At 54.6% G+C, this 17108-nt stretch overlaps 1 protein-coding gene across 1 annotated transcript in view; it reads right to left on the bottom strand.

Moving 5' to 3' along the window:
• Nucleotides 1-6202: 6202 nt before the first annotated feature.
• SKAP1 (src kinase associated phosphoprotein 1) overlaps nt 6203-17108 on the bottom strand; it is a 229009-nt gene continuing 218103 nt past the window's right edge. Inside the window, exons 12-13 of the mRNA XM_037887032.2 lie at nt 7502-7611; nt 6203-6586 (exon numbers count right to left, since the gene is read on the bottom strand). Of these exons, the coding sequence (XP_037742960.1) occupies nt 7510-7611 (102 nt within the window). The 3' untranslated portion in view covers nt 6203-6586; nt 7502-7509. The remainder of the gene's footprint in view (nt 6587-7501; nt 7612-17108) is intronic.

Below are 17108 nucleotides of genomic sequence, written 5' to 3'. Positions count from 1 at the left end.
CTGGCGGAAGGTGAGGGCCACCCTGCAGCCAGGAACGCAACCCGCGACACTTAGCAAGGCTGGAGTCCGTTTCCCTCACGGTGCCTGCCGTATTCACTAGCAGAGCCTGCTCTGAGCGGGTGGGTAGATGACACTGTACCACGCTCAGTTTCATTGACTGTCAGAGTTTGGTGGTCGCAGGGCCTGGCTGTGAAAGTCAAGTTGGGTGGTGGTCGATTTCCCCGGGCGCTTGTGTTGAGGTTTTTCTTTCCTTCCCCCCCCCACTTCACACGGGCGTGTTCTCCGCCTCACAGGCTGAAGGGCCGGGGTTGGGGCGGGGGGGAAATGAAGCCGACAGAGGGAAAATCTAAAATGTCAAAAGAAGTTCATTTAAAAAACCTGACAGATGCTCGCTAAGGGTAGCTGCTCTGCCGATTGGCTGGGGCTGCCTCCTGAATATTCATGAGAGCACGGCTCCAAATGGTGCAGCTGTGCCTGCAGCTCTGATCTAGAAACTTCCAGCCAGGAGCTGGTGGGGTTGGCGATGCAGCCAAAATGCCAGCCCTGCCAGGTGGGGGGCTGTCCCTGCTCTGCCCCCTCAGCGGAGGCTTGACCTGCAGGGACCTCTGCCAGAGCACAGTCTGCCCTAGGGTTTTCCCTTCTCACGCCTCTCTGCCACGACCGGGGCTTCCCAAGCTTGCTGGATAAACACACTGAACTGCAGTCTCCTAAATGCCTTACTGGGGCAGTTCCCCTCCCTGCTAGCATGTGGTCACTGAAAGGCAGTTCCCCACTGTCCTCTCGCTACAGGTCACGTTCCGGGGCTAGAGGTGCCCTGGGGTCTGCAGCTAAGAGCCCCAGCTTCCCCTACCTTTGACACCTACCGTCTGGCACAAACCTAGGCAACCGCTGGTGGAAACTCTACAAAATGACCCTGGGGAAGGGGGAAAGCCACCTGAGCAAGCTCTCTGGGGGGGGTTAGTCCTGGCTGCTGCTTAAACAGTGCCTACCCCCAGAGCTGGCTGCATCTCAGGGGCAGCAAAATTATTTCTAGAGGTGCTGCAAAAGTGTCATGAAAACCCATCAATCCGGACGCAAAATCTGTTGACTTTTCCAAGGAGGGTGGGAACAAAATCCCTCTACTGTCGGCTGGGCCTGACCAAACCAGAACGGACTCCGGCTGAGTGCAGGTGTCAGGCTAAGTCGAGAGCACTGGGGCTCGACAGCGATGAAAGGGGCTGGGGCGTCAAAGGGGGGGGGGGCATTATAACACTGAGATGTTTTCCGCAGCAGCAGCTGGGCTCCAGTCCTGCTCCAGAACGCTGCTTGGTATGCTGGGAGACGTGGCTCTGATCACGGGGAGGTGCAGGGTCTGTTCCCTTTCACTGGGGAGGGGCTTGTATAGGTATTGAATGCTGGTCAGCTGCTGCGGGAGGATCATTTAGACCCCAGCTCTCCTAGCCCTCTGCTCCAGTCGGAGTTCCTCGTGGCACGAGCCTGTCTCTTTAACAGGGAAACTAATTTTGCCGCTGCTGCCAGTGGCATGGAAGCTGGGGTGGGTGAAGGCAGGGCCTGTGCCCACCGCAGACCCAGTAAGCGACGGGCAGCCGGGGCAGCTGTGGATTCATGTGGAACCGGCCAGCTGAGAGGGGCTGCAGGCAGGCGCTGTGCGGGGAGCGAACGGGCTTCCTTCCTGGATCCCAAGCCCTAGTCCCTGCTTGCTGCCTGCCAGGTATGTGACCGGCACGCAGAGCGGCTCAAGGTAACCTCTCTCTTGCCCATGTGGCTGAGGCCTTCTCGAGATGACTCCCCTCTCTCCAGAAAGCCTGGCATCACCCCAGCCTCTCTGCCTGGAAGCAATCCAGGCTCATCCTTTCCAGCTCCCCGAAGGAGGCCTGGCTGTCTCTCAAGTCTGTGCAAACAAATTGTAGCACACGTACCACCCAGCCAGCTCAAATTGAGAGAGGGAGGAGCCCCCGGCGCCTGGCACTGACTGATCGGAATGACAGGCCGGAGCCAGCTACCTCCACCGTGCTAAGCCACCTGCCTGCTCCGATGCTGGCGTTGAACCTGCCCCTTGGGAAGCTGCTGCTGCCTCACGCCAACCCCCTGCTGTACAGAGGAATCACCAGCCCCGGGACTGAGCGCTGAGAACGTTGCTGGCTCCCATCCCGCCCACTGCTGGAGACAGGGTGACCAGATGTCCCAAGTTTATAGGGACAATCCTGTTTTGTGGGTCTTTTTCTTATATAGGGTCCTATTAACCCCCAACCCCCGTCCCAATTTTCACCCTGGCTGTCTGGTCACCCTAGCTGGAGATGGAGGGAGCAGGGCCTCCCGTCCCCCCGTCTCCAGAGAGCAGATACCCGGAGTGCACAGCGGATAAAGTCCCCCTGGCCCTCAACAAAGGTCTCTTGTAATAGAAGAGAAGAGGTCTCTCTCCCTGCTCTCCAGCGAGTGGGAAGCACCCAGCGTTCAGGGCCAACCCCTGCCCCTCAGAGCCCACCCTTCACTGTGGGCAGGGCTGAGTTAGGCCTTCTGCTGCCCCCAGCTGCTTAGCGGATGTGTCACCGCTGGAATCAGAACTGCTGCATGCCATAGGTGGCTCCATGGGGCAGGTGCCCTCTCATAACCCCACTGCAGGGGATGGGAGGAGCGATAGCCACTCCTGCTCAACCCACAGGCCCAGCTCTGCCCACGTGTTTGCTTGGATCAGCAGTGAAAGCGTGAACCAAAATGTAAAGTAGTTGCCCTTAGGCTTCAGAGTCAACACCCCACTGAGCTGAATGAGGCCGTGCACACCTTCCTCAGAGTGACTGTTCTGGGCTGCCGGCAGACCCAGGCCCATGTCTTCTCAGCCTCCAGCGGCAGAGGCTAGGGTGGGTGTTTCTCAAAGGAAACCAGCTACCAAGCCAAGCATCAGCTCACCTGGCTGCCACCAGCAGGCCCGATTCCCCCACCCCCTGCACCCCTCCCAGCCTCTGGGGCCCTGCCGCGCTGCAGCCTCCCCGTTAGAGCATCATGCAGACTCCTGCCAGCGGGGAGAGAGGCCAGCACTGCAGCAGAATCGCTGCACCCTGCTGCATGCCAGGAGGCTCAAATATGTCTACCAATTACAGGACAGCTGTTCAACCGGCTGAAGGGGTGGGGGTGGCGGGGGACCTGTCTCTTTAAGAGCCCTCCCAGTGAGTGATGAGAGCTGGGAGATGCAGGCAGTCAGGCCCTGATTAAACACTCATTGTGCAGAGCACGCTTAGAAAATTACTGTAATTACAATCGGATCCCAGCAGAGGGATGAGCTCCAGTCCTGGTAATAACCCGGCCAGGTGCCTCTTTCCCTAGCCCAGCCCTAGCCCTGGCCTCCTTGAGCTGCTAAAAGACCGAAGAAAGCTGCCCAGATTTCTGGCCTAGGCAGGGCCGGAGTGGGCTCTGCCTCCCGGGCATGGCGCTTTGGTGCAATGTGGCTCTCTGCCCAGACAACAAATCCCCAACTCCAAATTCAGGTGCAGCGACAAATTCATCCTCCATCGCACCCTCCAGTGAGCGACTAGCTCTTTGCCTCGCAGTGGGCCGGGCTTTTCCCACCAGGTCTTTCCCAGCTTGGCTATGCTCCCCCTGACACAGGAGCAGAAAACTGGCTGTATGGACAGGATGGGAGATCACCTGCTGTTTACTGCAAAAATCTAAATATCACGGGATGAGGACAGGCCAGCCGGTGCCTTAAGGCCAATCCTTCCAATCACCTTAACCACTTGGGTGCAGCTCCATCTTCCCAGGAGCAGGAGGGGGCGTGGCAGGGGCGTTCCCACATCCCAGCTGCCATAAGGACCCACATTAATATTATTTACATTACTGTAGCATCTACCGGCCCCAGACATGCAGCAGGACGGTAGGTGCTGCACAGACACCGAACAAAACGCGGGTCCCTGCCCTGACGCGCTCGCAATGGCATAAGTTAAGGAAGCCGGCAGGGCTGCCTTACGCATTGCTGGGGACCGAAGTAGGGATGGTTGAGCCACTTGCCCTCTGTCCTTGCACTGGGCTCTGAGTCAGGGCCCGGCTCGGAAACAGCCCCATGCACCCCCCGGATCTCAACCCCCAGCTGGCCGTGGCCCCACATCTACCTGGTCTCTGAAGGGCGCGTAGTTTCCAGGGGATCATAGCGCGGGTGATCAGGAACACGTGGATGCTAAAGCCTGGCTCAGTGTCCCCCCGCTGTCTCCTCCCGCCCTTTCCACGGTGGAGAGAGCACGTTAGTGTCTCCCGAGAGGGTCTTCGCCCTGCGTTCGCTGCTGAGGAGCCCAAAGTGCGTTGCAAACAACCCAGGAGAGATCAGTCAATGGCAAGGAACCTCTGGGTGGTCTTAAAAAAAAAAAAAAAGACCCACCAACCTCTGCGCAAGGCAGGAATGCTCACCTTATAGCCAGGACCCCGAGAGATCCACATCCTCAAAGGGGCCTAACTCCCATTGATTCCAACAGGAGATAGGTTCCTAAATACCTTTGATCTGGGCTTAAGTAACTTGGCCAAGGACACAGTGTGTCTTGGTAGAGCAAGGAACAGAACCCAGGGCTCTGGGCTCACAGGCCCTTGCCTACAGAGCCCCACTCTGCCAGCCTTTACACCTGCTCCTGCTACCTCGCTCGGAGCATTTCAGCCCCAGTAGCCTCCGACTAAGCCGTTTCTCGAGTTGGCTGCCGGTTTTTGGACTCTTGCTAGCTACTGCTGATCACTAGCCCCCCTCTTATCCATTGCTCATTCCCAGCTTTGCCGAGTCCAACAGGACCATGCAGCAGCCGGGGAGTTACTCCAGACCCAGCCCTCCTGGGTTTGAGCCACAAACGCATCCCTCTCCCCTGCGTGTCTGAGCCGAGGGCTGGCGGGAGATCTGGCGGGCTGCCCGGTTTGGAGGGCCAACGACGGGAGGCAGGGCACAGATCACGCCTCCAGCTTACAAAGGGGCTAGTGTTTGGCCTTGCACATTGCAGCAGGAGCGGTGTTTGGCCTTCCACGTTGCAAAAGCTGCCATCTGCACCATGAGCTACACAGAACCTAGCCGGGAATGAGGGGTGGGGGGACATCTGACAGCTCTGAGTCCCTTCCTCTTGCCCAGCCGCGGCTGCTTCCCTCCCCCCGCCATGCGGCCGTGCATCGCTCGCAGGTGAGCCATCTTGGCATCATTGCCAGTGGAGAAGCAAAACTAATTAGAGCTGTCAAGGCTCTTCCCTGCTCTGCGTCCAACAGCAGGTGGGCGGGAAAGGCTTCCAGGTGCTTTGCTATGAGCTGGCAACGTTTCACACGGTGGCAGGGGGCAGGTTTACCCCCAGCCCCTTCCAGCAGCGGGGAAATCCTTCCCTCCGTGCAGCCAGGGAGGGCAACGAGCTCAGCCTGCTACCTGCCAGCAGCAAGGGCTGGAAGCAGAGGCCTTGAAACGCCAAAGGAGTTAGAGACAAATGAGAACCAGCTGTCCCCAATCCAGCCCTCCTCCCTGCGCTTTTGAGGGCACTGGCAATCCACCACCGAGTTGCAGCGTGGCTCTATCTCTACTTGGCCCCAGTCCTCAAAGGTGTGTAGCCAACTCGCGGAGCCTCTCCTGCAGAAAATGAGCCCCTGAATCGGGAAGGCCCTTAAAACACCTGCTTAATTCCAAGCACCCACGTAAGCGGTGGGCTGAATATGGACAAGACTGCACTTAAAAGGGCCAGTCCCACCAGCAATGGTAGCTGGCTCGGGAGAATCAACACACGGGCCATGTGCTATGATGTGGGAGGTAATTTCAGGGAGGCTGATGGCTTTTTTTCCCTTTGGCCCGATGCTGCGGCCAACAGTTAGCTACCACCACCTAGTGGCACATGGGGGACACAGCCTCTCTCTTTCCTCCCCCCTGCTCCACGTTGATGGAAAGGTGCCAACCCATCCGACTTCTGGGCTGGACCGTCCTGGAGGATGAAGTTCTCTGTTGATCCCCAGAGATAGGGGAAGCACAGAGAACCTGTCCTCCCAGCCCCACACAGGAGCTGACAGAGCTCCTATCGGAAGAGGCTGGTCACGGGCAGAATTGGTTTATTGCGCTGGGGTCTACCAGGGCCGGAGAGGGAAGGCCAGTTCCAGTGTCGTGTCCTCTCCTGGCACACGCCCGTCTCTCCTCCCTGATCGCCGAATCCAGCCACAGAGCGAGCCAGGGACTGAGCCTACAGGGAAGCTGAGATGCTGCCAGAAACTGTGAGAATGAAAAGAGAATCTCTTTATTTTGGGTCTTCCCCCACCCCCGGCTCACAAAAGAAAACAAAACTGGCCCCTGCGTTGGCCGACTGCTCAGGCGTCTCGCCAGCTGGGGTAAGAGCCACATACAAATGTCATTCAGAATCAAGTGGGAAATGAGGCCGATCATATGGAAACTGGAGTGGGGGGGCACGTTAGCTTGGTAACGGGCTCAGGGGCGAACGGGGGGCTCTGTGAAACATCAGCAGCGACGTGGGTGCTGGGACATGAGTCTCTTCACATGGAGGTGGAGAAGGTTTCCATAGGTGCCCGAGGGGCAGCAGGGGAGAGGACGCCGAGCTGGGGGCTGCTGTCCAGTATGTCGGGGAGAGAGGCACCAGGGGGTCTAGGAGGAAAGAGATACAGGAGTGAATATTGGCAAGGAGAAGATGAAAAAGGGCGTGACCATGGCACGAGCAAGCTGCGTGATGCACGCACAGCGACTCACAGCATGGGATGAGGTGACACCAGTTGATTCAGCAAGAGGCGGTGTGGGCCACTGGTTAGCGCAGGTGATTGGGAGTCAGGACTCCTGGGTTCTACTCCCAGCTCTGCTGCTAACTCGGAGTGTGATCGCCCAGCTCCGTGCCTCAGTTTCCCCACCTCTCTACAGGGCTTTGAGATCTTTGTGTGAAAAGTGATCTGTAGCCAATGCTCTGCTAAGTACTATTATGACTACCACCAAGAGACAATGTTTTCTGGGAACAAAATCTTCTGAGTTGCTGTTGGCTCCATCTGACCCGAAGGTAACAACCCTTTTCTGTGCTTCATCCAGGGATCTCAAAGCACTTGACAAAAGTCAGGGACATTTCCATTGCAAAGCCCCTGGCTCGTGGTCACAGCTGGACTCACTTCAGACACCTGCTCACGGTCACAGAAAAGCTGGGAGTGGAATGCAGAATCCTTGATTCCCCAGTCCTGGGCTCGAACCGGCCGCCCTCACTCCTTGAACGTCAACGGCTAATTCCTCCCACCCCACGCTACCAGGTCTTTGAATCTCCAGGATGGTTTTCCTGCCTCATTAGCTCCAGTGTAAGGTGAAGACCAGAAGATGGAGCCAAAGGCAAAATCCTCCCAGGTTTCTCCATGTCGATCTTCACAAAAGATTAAAAACATACCCCAGGACTGTCCCAGCCCCAGCCTCTGGACAGACATCTCAGACCTCCTGGCAAGACAGTTTTGTTATCAGCGAGGGCCGGGGTGGGGGAGCGATCTCTGAAGAAGTGAGAAGAGTTAAATCACAAAGCAGCATGCCTCTTACCTGTAGGATCATCTTTCCTCCAGTTCGTAGGCGGCTGTGAGGTATTCCTTTGGGACGATCCCCACCTCGCTGTTCAGTTCGCCGATCCACCAGCCATACATGTTGTACTCCTGAGAAAACAAAGCAAGAAAGGGCCCATCTTGGACATCCTGGACGAGATAACTTAGTCCTGCCTTGAGTGCAGCGGACTGGACCAGAAGACGTCTCGAGGTCCCCTCCAGTCCTACGATTCTAGGATCTTAGATAGAGAGGATGGGGGTTACCGTTAAATCACTAGGCAGACAGCCTGCGTTCCATTCCTGACTGCCACAGACTCCTTAGGCAAATCCTTTACAGCCTAATTTACACAGGTATCACTGACTAAGGCCAGCAACCAGAATTAGACCAAAGTATTAAAAGTCCTCAGGAGCCTAAACTCTCGCGTGTCACAGGCAGAGAACAGGAGAGACCGAGGGGCCACCGTTGGTAGGGCACCGATTAGTGAGATGTGCCCAGATAATCGTGGCAAGTGACCCACACCCATATGCTACAGAGGAAGGCAACCCTCCCCTCCCCCCCAAGATCCCTACCAATCTGACCTGGGGGAAAACTCTTTCCCAGCCCCACCTATGGTGATCAGTTCGACCCTGAGCATCCAAGCAAGACCCACCAGCCAAGCACCTGAGAGAGGGAACGCTCGGCGCCAACCCAGAGCCCCGGCCCCCCTCTCCAGTGTCCCACATTCAGCTGTGGGCAATCTGTGATGCTTCAGAGGAAGGAGACAGAACCACCCCTCCGTTCCCCCCAAAAAATAGATGGGGAGGGAGGAAATCCTTCCTGACCCCGAGAGGTGGCTGGCTGGAGCCCTGAAGCATGAAATACATCAAGAAGAGACGAATAATACCGTAGAGTGAGGTAGGGCTCTCCAGGCAAGCATCTCACAGCACTTTGGAAACAGGAGGGTGACGCTCAACCTTGCACAGAGGGGCAGCCCAAGCATAGGCACGGACTCCGTAGGTGCCCCGCTGATCAGCTCCTCCCCCTCCCCCCTGCACCTCCCGCCCGCTGAGGATCATCTGTTCAGCGGTGTGCAGGAGGGAGGGGGGCGGAATGAGGGCAGGGCGCGCTCAGGGGAGGGGGCAGAATGGGGTGGGAAGAGGTGGGGGTGGGGCCTTGCGGGTTAGGGGTGGAGTGAGGGTGGGGCCTGGGGTGGAGCAGGGGTCAAGCTTACCCTCCCCCACCCCCCCCGACAAATCAGAAAGTCAGGGCCTCTGAGCACAAGTTCTAGGCACCCCCGAAATTCCACTTAAGCCCTCTTTTCAGGGCGTAGGCAGGATTTAAGCAGTGCATAGACGCAGAGGATCTCACCCATGGCCCAGCTCGCCCGGTATGCTTTCACCGACAGCCACCAGCCCCAGCTGTTTCAGAGGCAGGTGCAGCAAATTCTGCAGCGGGTTGTTTTCATGTGGGATGAATTTTCACACGCGACGTTTCCTCCTAAACCCTTTGGCTAGCGGTTGGCTTTGGGTGCTGAGGCACGGAGGCTTAGAGCCCAGGTGCTGATCCTCTGCACAGCATGAATTACGTCTCTATTTTTACAGATGGGGAAACTGAGGCACAGGCGGGCCACGGTTGGGGGTAGGGGCACACAATAAGTTAGAGACGGTGAGAGATAGAACCCAGCCCTCCTACGGGAGGACTGCCAGATGATGCTCTCAGTGGAGCCAGAGTCCGGCCTCCCCAACCGCAGGCTAACCAGCTTCCCAGCTGCGAGTGCAAGACAGGAGCAAACACCTGGCAGGGTGGCTGATTTCCGCAAGCGATGTGCTCACCAGGGTGCCGTGTGGCAGCAGACGCTGCAGAACCTTTGAGCCAAGCAGACCTGCCAGGTTCCAGAGCGATGAAAGACCCTCCCCGGCCGCATTGCAACCCTCTCAAAACAGGAAGGAAAATCCTGCGGCAAAAGAGGAGCAAAAAAAGCTTTGGATGATCAGCTGCCTTAGTGTGGAAATGAACGGGATCTGCACTCGCAGCAGGAGGAAACTAACCCACCCAGGAGACCTTTGGCTGGAAGGGGTGGGCGGTTGGTCAGAGAGCCGTCCAACGCATGAATGGAGCAATCCAACCCTCCCCGCCCCATCCCTCCTCTGCCCACCGCAGCTACGCCTCAGCCCGGACACCACGAGGTATTTTAAAATAATTTCTGCTTTGATGAATTGCCGGGGAGCTTGCAATTGCTCATAATCAAAGGCAGGCAAATGCAAATGAGAGCCAGTCGAGAACTATCGGCACCAAACGTTTATTCCACTGCACAGTGCCAAAAAGAATTAAAACAACATTAAACTCCCAGCAATAATGTTTAAGTCCTCGTTTCCAAGTGCCAAATTGCACCACTCTGGATCATACAGATGTTTGTTAATTATGCTAATTTTTATTAAACTATTAAAACGAGGAGTGCACTGGCACAGCAAGCCAAAGCCCGGCACCGAGTGAACCCTGCTCTCGTCTGGAGGTGCTAATTTACTAAGATGCTGACGCCTGGATTTAGGGGGTGCTGAGCAGCTGGGTTTTTCTGGGGCAAGGGAGGAGAGCGATGGAGGACTGTTTCCCTGGAATCTACCTCATCAACTTCCAGCAGGGCCTGCGTGCTCTGTGCTTGCACAGATTCGGCGGGGGGAGGAGGGGGAAGAACTTAGCTGAGACAATCATCTGGACGTTCGTTGCTTTGAGGAGGTGGTGAACAGGCACCTGGACCTGCTGAGATGGGGTCTGACACACACACTCCCTGCAGGGCGATACACACCTGAGGTTCAACACCACTGTGCACCTGGCCGGAGGATCTCCAGGCACTTTGCATAGCCTCATGTAGCCCCATTGTACAGGTGCGGCCACTGAGGCAACGGACGAGGAAGTGACACGGCCACAGTTAGCAACTGAGTCCAGGTTGCTTTACAAGCCAGGGAGTCAACATCCTCCCCCTCCTTGCCCCAATCCTCCTCATACTCGCACCAGTTTAACCCCGCTGATTTACACGTCCCTCCTGATTCATCCCAGGGCAAGAGGAGACACTGCCACCAACCCCTTGCAGGACGACGCTCGGTGCACACAGGTAACAAAAACCACCTGTTCGGCGCGCCAGGAGGCCCCAGTTCTGCTCTCAGCCCTGAGACCTCCTCCCTCAAACTCAGAGATCCGCTCCCAGCAGGATGGCCCACTCCACTGGCCCCGGCGCTCTCTGCATTTCCTGCCTGCGACCGGCGGTGACGAGCGCCCCCGAAACAGACGCTCGTTCCAATAACCGGCAGCCGGCAGGTTTGCGCGCTGGGCCGTAAAAGGATTGATGCTGCTAATCTCCATCAGCAAGGGGAGAACAAGCGCCCCCCTTCCCCCTGTAAAAGGAACAGCCAATTCTATAACCGAAAACGCGCCACGGCCACCAGCACGGGATAGTTCACAGCTTGAATCAGCCTCCGGTGGTTTCCCTGTTGCCATTTATGGCCGCGCGAACATCACGGCCCTCCTTAGCGATCCGCCGGTCACAGGGCCTTGAATCCCTCCATGGGGCTGCAAATGCCCTGCCAGTAGGTGTCGGGGGAGGGAAGCAGCAGGTTGCTCCTCATAAGCCTGGAAAAAAGTGATTGGAGCCCCCCTGCTACATGATTGCCGCATTTTAATTTCCAGCCACCCCCGCTGCTTCCTATTTGTGTGATCTCTTGCAAGGCAGCTCAGCCATGACCTGGAATGACCATCCCTGTCCTGGGCACAGATGAGATGGCCGGGCCAGATTCTCAGCAGCTGTAAATCGGCGTAGCCTTGTTGACTTCAATGGGGCTACGGCGACCGATGGCAGCTAAGGAGCTGGCCTTGGCCTTTGAAAGTTCAGGCGAAGACCTGTTGGGGTTTCCCAGCCTCCAATGTTAATTTAATTCCCGGTCTCGTGCTAATGAGTCCCCAGCCCCACCCTACAGGGCCCCAGAACCAGGGGGGGCAAGAGGCAAATGAATCCCCCAGATTCATTGAGCCAGGGGCTTCCCCACACATCCGGTCCCACGCCTGGAGGGATCTTCTGCTTCCGGTGTGGAAGGAGAACTTCTTATTTGTATGGCGAGAGGACGGCTCCGTGGTGCTGGGTGCCGCATGGATACGTAGCGAGAAAGAGTTGCTGGAGAATGGCAGAGCTGTTGTCCCTCTTTGACAGGCAGGGAACGGTACCCTTCATCTCCTGCCTCTCAGGCCGGTGCTTTTAGCCACGAGCCCGTTGCTTGGACCCTGAAACTGGGGCTGCATCTTTGGGCGGCTCCCCTCCTAGGGTCGTCGGGAGAACGCTAACGCGATATTAACATGGCTGCAAAGACAGCATCTGCTCCTCCAGAGTGAGCGTCCCCCCCGCCGTCCCCGAAATACGCGTGTTTCCTTTCCTTTCCTTCTACCGAAAGTGGAGCCGGCAATATTTACTCCTCGCCCCGGCCTCTGGCCCCGGCCGACATCCACGCGCTTTCTGCCCGGCCTCGTAAACAACCCGTGCCTCCTTCAGGAACACAATCAATCAGCCCCCCTTCGCACAGAAGATCAATGACGCTTTGATGGATGCCCAAGGAAAAGCCAATCAATCAGGGACTTATCGGTTTATGATTGCTCGGCCCCATTATCAGCGTGTGTGTGTGTCATACATTATTGTTAGTCAAATGGAGGATCCTAATTCATAGGTGAGGCATGCCTTGTGCTATTAGAGGGTCAGCTGACACAGGGAGTTTTATACCAGGTCAGCTATATATCTGTTTATCTAGAAAACTGGCTCGGAGCAGAAGCTAGCTCTGAAATTTAAAATTTACCTTCCCCCCTCAGGGAATTCAAAACTTGAAGCCAGCGGAAGATGCCCAGTAACTGCTCAGAGACACTGTTTATTTAGAAAGCGCTCACTTATGTTTTCCCAGCATGGGGGACTTTTATCGGATATCTCCTCAGAGGAAGAGGGGACTGGTCAAAGGCTCGGCGCTGTGCTAAACCGGGAGGTGGCTTCCCCGTTACTTTGGCGCCCAGCAAACCATCCTTTTCTCCTCCCCCGCCTTCTTGTTTATTATTCAACCTTTCTTCAGATAAAGCACAATAAAAATGAATGATTAAATTTGACACCCCCCCCAACCATTATTTATTTGCTCTTGCCAGGAACTCGTTAAATGGATTCCTGCAGGCGGGAGGTGGACAGGCCCAAGAACACATGCGGATGGGAAAAGCAAAGTGGTGGCCGGTCGGAGCGTAGGAAATACGGGAGGTAGCAAGGGAGGGCGTCAAATGAAACGCTGCGATCCCCACTTGGGCAAAGCTGCCATTTGGGGTGAATGGGCTTAGCCCAGTTCATGCTGGACAGCACCAGAAGAATTTAGGAAGGGATTGGCCACTGCCCAGGTCTGTGATGTGCAAGAACATGCTTACTCCCGATGACTGCCCCCCCCCGGGAGCTTTGCCTGCAGGAGGAGGTCAGGATTTTGCAGGGAACTTAAAAAAATCATCTGTGCAACGCCCTCCATTTCGATGGCCTGCGACAATAAGCTCAGTTCATCCCTGGCCCGGGCCCTGGACTTGCACCACAGACGAATTTGGCCCAGAGATAGAGATGGGTGCACAAGGCCCAAGGACATTGCCTGACTGTGAATCAGATGGGCCCGTGGTCTCGCTGCGTATGCAAGCCGCAGGGGGTGTCGTCTGCCAGGTTAAAACTCTGCTCCCAGTTACAGTGGTGTCAATCCAGAGCGACTCCATGGAAGGCAAAGGAGCTACTCTGCATTTACACAGGTGCAGACGCACTCCGGATCGGCAAGCGAGGGCTATTTTAGGAGGCCCATGGATAGCACGACACAAGGTACCGTGTAGGAACCCAGCTAGATCAGACGGACAGACAGCTGCAGGAAAGACTTGCAAAGCAGCTCTGTAATTCAGGCAGGAGGTGCACACCGAAGAAGAGGGCGGGAGAGGTACCTTCATTTGCAAGAGGAAAAAGGAAGGGGGGGGAGTGCTGAATTTGGAGACCACCCCGGCTGCCCCATTTCCAAGATGATGGGATTGTGAGATCATGTGAAACTGCAGTATTAATATTTATTCCATAAAGCACGCAGCTCACAGCTTTGCACCATTCTGCCGCGCTTTGACCGCAGTACCAACCCTCAGGCACAGCAACACAATTTGGAAACAATGTGACGGAAATGTTTAATCTGCTCAGCCCATCTGTGCTGCGTATTTCTCCAGCTCTCCCTGAGAGAGACGCCTTCGAATCTCCACATCGCCTTTAATATTCTCCTAAATCACCTCCCCACTGCACTTCAAGGGCCATTGCTACAATATCACAGGTTCATCTAAAGTGCACTGGGTTGGGGGGGGCCCCCCCCCGGAAGAACAGGGGTATGGGTGGAGGGGGGGGAGAGACAGGGTGTTGCTTGGGCTATTTTTTATTTCAAAATAATTTCCAGGGACAGTCTTTCCATGCCCCTTGGAAAAAGTGAAGGTGATTAGTGAGACTGTTTAGAACCAAACAGGCTGGAATGGAGGAAAATCATTTCCGAAGAATTGTTTTTATTAATCTCCTGCCCGGCCGCTCTCATTCAGGCACGGCTTTTGTTCGGCTGGCCTGTGGGCCCAATCCGCAGTGGGTTCCGCCCGCGACCGCAGGACTGAGCCCTTTGGCAGAGAACGTCCTCCTAGAGCCGGGAAAAGCACCGGGGACTGGGAGTCAGGGCTCTCGGGTACCATCCCAGGTGCTGAGAGGAAGCAGGGTCGGGTGGTTATAGCTGAGAGTCAGGACGCCTGGGTTCCACTCCCAGCTACGGCACAGTGTTACGTGCCTCAGTTTCCCGTTTTGTAAAACTTGAATGATCCCCATGCCTGGGGGGGAGCTGAGGTTTATCTACATAATGTGTGCACAGTGGACAGCAGAAGAGAGACTAAATGTGAGACAGTCGACATTTTTTTATTATTATTACTTTTTTTTTACACCCATCACTTCCATATCAGGTGGGGGGCAGCTGGTTGCAGGGGCTGGCTCGGGGCCTGATCCTGAGAGGTGCCTAGCTCCTTTGACATCCCACCAAAGCCGAGAGGGGGCTCAGTCCCCGCACGCTTAGGGCCCCTCACCGGGGAGGGGGGAGCCTGGCCTCCCTCTGAAAAGGGGGTGAAACTGGGGGTGCTCAACATCTGCTGGAAGTGCTTGGTACCCCTGGCTCGTGGAGCTGGGGCCGCGCGTGTGCACACGAGGTCCCGTTCTGCGCTAGGCCCCCCCCCCCCCAAACCTGCCTCCAGCTGGGGGGGAAAAAAAAAAATCGGGCTCCCTTTGAGCAACTCTGCGCATGAAAAGAACGGAAGAATTGAACGCTCAGGATCGTTCGCTGGCAAAGGAGGGGCGCGGGGTGGACAAGGCGTCCCAATTGCGGCGCCCCCAGCCTGCCGGTGTGTTACATCATCTGCGCACATAGGTGTTGCCATGGCAGCTGCTTATAGCTTCATTTCCTGGATCCCCCGAGGGGGGTGTCACAGCCGGATCCACCTGCTCTTTACCCTACCCTCGGTGGGGTCATAGTAAGGTCGCCAGAATAAATGAACGCGGGTACTAATGATCTGTTTGCTGGCTGTTTATGCTCCGTGTGTCAGGGGCACTCACATTTAGAGAGCTCATTATGGCTGCAATTAGACGGCACCATTGCTAGATATTTAACTCCTTTTTCTTTTAAATTAGCATTTTAATAACGTGCTTTGAGCAGGGGAAACAAAATGACCATTTTTCATGGCCAAACTTCTTAGCTGTAGGTGTAACTTTAATGGCAAAGTTGTGAGGGCAGAGAGGCAGGAGCGGCTGGTTCCCCTTCCACCTTCCCCCCGCCCCCCTTCTATTCTCCCCTCCCCATGAGGGAAAATAAAAATAATAAAGGGAGAGATTTTTATTTGCTTTAGGGCACACTCGATTTTCTCAGTGTGTTCTGCCGCCAATTAGATTCAGCTTGAAAGTCCCGAACACGGGGGCCTGATGAAAATTAGCAGTCACAGGAGTTAAACTTTGTGTGTGACCTGTGAAGAGGGCTTGAAATGATTCTCTGTGTGTGTGTTTGTGTAAAAAGAGCCATTTATTTCAGATTCCCCCGGCTAAAAAAGGAAAGGGGAGGGGAAAAAAAAAAAAAGAGAGCACCCATTAGAAGATCAGTGCTATCAAAATATCTTTATACAGTAACCCCCAGGGCCGCTTCCTTTCAAAAGGTCACTGCAATTATTTCTGTTTCGTTCATAACTCTTCCGATGATCTTATAAGACTGGGTGGAAAAAAGAGGAGGAGATAAGGCACTACCTGTAATTACTGATCCTAGAAGGGAGAGGGATGGAGAATTTACAAAGGAAGCTGGGGGCTGGCAAACTGAATGAGACAGAAGTGATGCTACAGGGGGAATAGAGTCTAGAAGTTTAGCTTTCAGGAACTTGAAAAGGCCCCTGTTTTACTCACATGTGGTTTGAGCAGTTGAAAAGTACAAAGACCAGTAACAAATGGGAACATTTCCCTTAATTCCCAGGGTCATTTTATGATTGCTGTTTATTTCCTTTTAATTTGGGACCTTAAACTAAACATCATTTTGCAGACAAGGAGGTGAACGGGACTCCAGAAACTGTGTTGTTGTGGAAAAGAGAGATGTTTGTCAAGTGTGTATGTGCACACACATACAGTTAGAGAGCAGTGCGTAGGAGATACTGTTCGCAGTCAGGGTTGGAAGGATTAGATTATTAGTGGTAAATGTGAATTTCACTGTACACACACAATCCGATGGAAAAAAAATTGCTCCACAGATGATCAACAAAATATACAAAAAGTGCCAATGAGAACATATTAGAGTTTGATTCAAAGCTATTTACTTTGCCTTTTTGGACGTCTGATCTTGACAATTAGTGTGTTAATGGTTATAAAGCTTTTACTTTTTTAATCTCAACATCTATGGTCGTTAAATAACCAGAGGACCTCCCCCAGAATTTCCTGTGACTGTGAAAATTGGGGCAAAAACCCCCCGACCACAATGGAAACCCATGCTTAAAAAGAAACATCGCTATTATCTGTCAAAATCATTTAAAAATAAAAAGGAAAACTTGAATTCTGCCAAGTCTGTGCACTTTATGCATCTGTAGGAGATGAGACAAAAACACGCGTGTGAAAGTGGCTTTTAAAAATGTATTCGTTTCCTACCCTCTTGGAATCCCACATCCAAGTTCTGCCTGAGATTTTCTGTTCTGACACCGGGCTCACAACTCTTTCCATGACAACAGACGGGAGGGGATTTCAGAGCGACAGGAGTTTGGAGGTCAATAGTTGAAGACCAGGAGTTAGGGGATCAAAAACACTGGGAAAACACCCCCCGCACACACACACACAGACAGTTGAAATAAAGATGATCTTGGTGAACTAGTGAGGAATCAGAAAAGGGGAAAAGTGCAAGGGGGAACTAAGGCAAGAAAAGAAAAAGGCAGCTTTTGTGAGAACAATGGTTTAAATGTTTACTCTTCTGTATCAGCTCAGCTGCACCTTCGAAGCTGCTGTTTCATAAATACAATACGGATGGCATAGGCTATAATTTGGTGATAGCTACCCCAGGACATATCTAGATAC

Source organism: Chelonia mydas, chromosome 27 (genome assembly GCF_015237465.2).
Source record: "Chelonia mydas isolate rCheMyd1 chromosome 27, rCheMyd1.pri.v2, whole genome shotgun sequence".
In the NCBI taxonomy this organism is placed as follows: Eukaryota; Metazoa; Chordata; order Testudines; family Cheloniidae; genus Chelonia; species Chelonia mydas.
The sequence above is the reverse complement of the archived record's forward strand: the minus strand, read 5'-3'. Positions and strand labels throughout refer to the sequence as shown.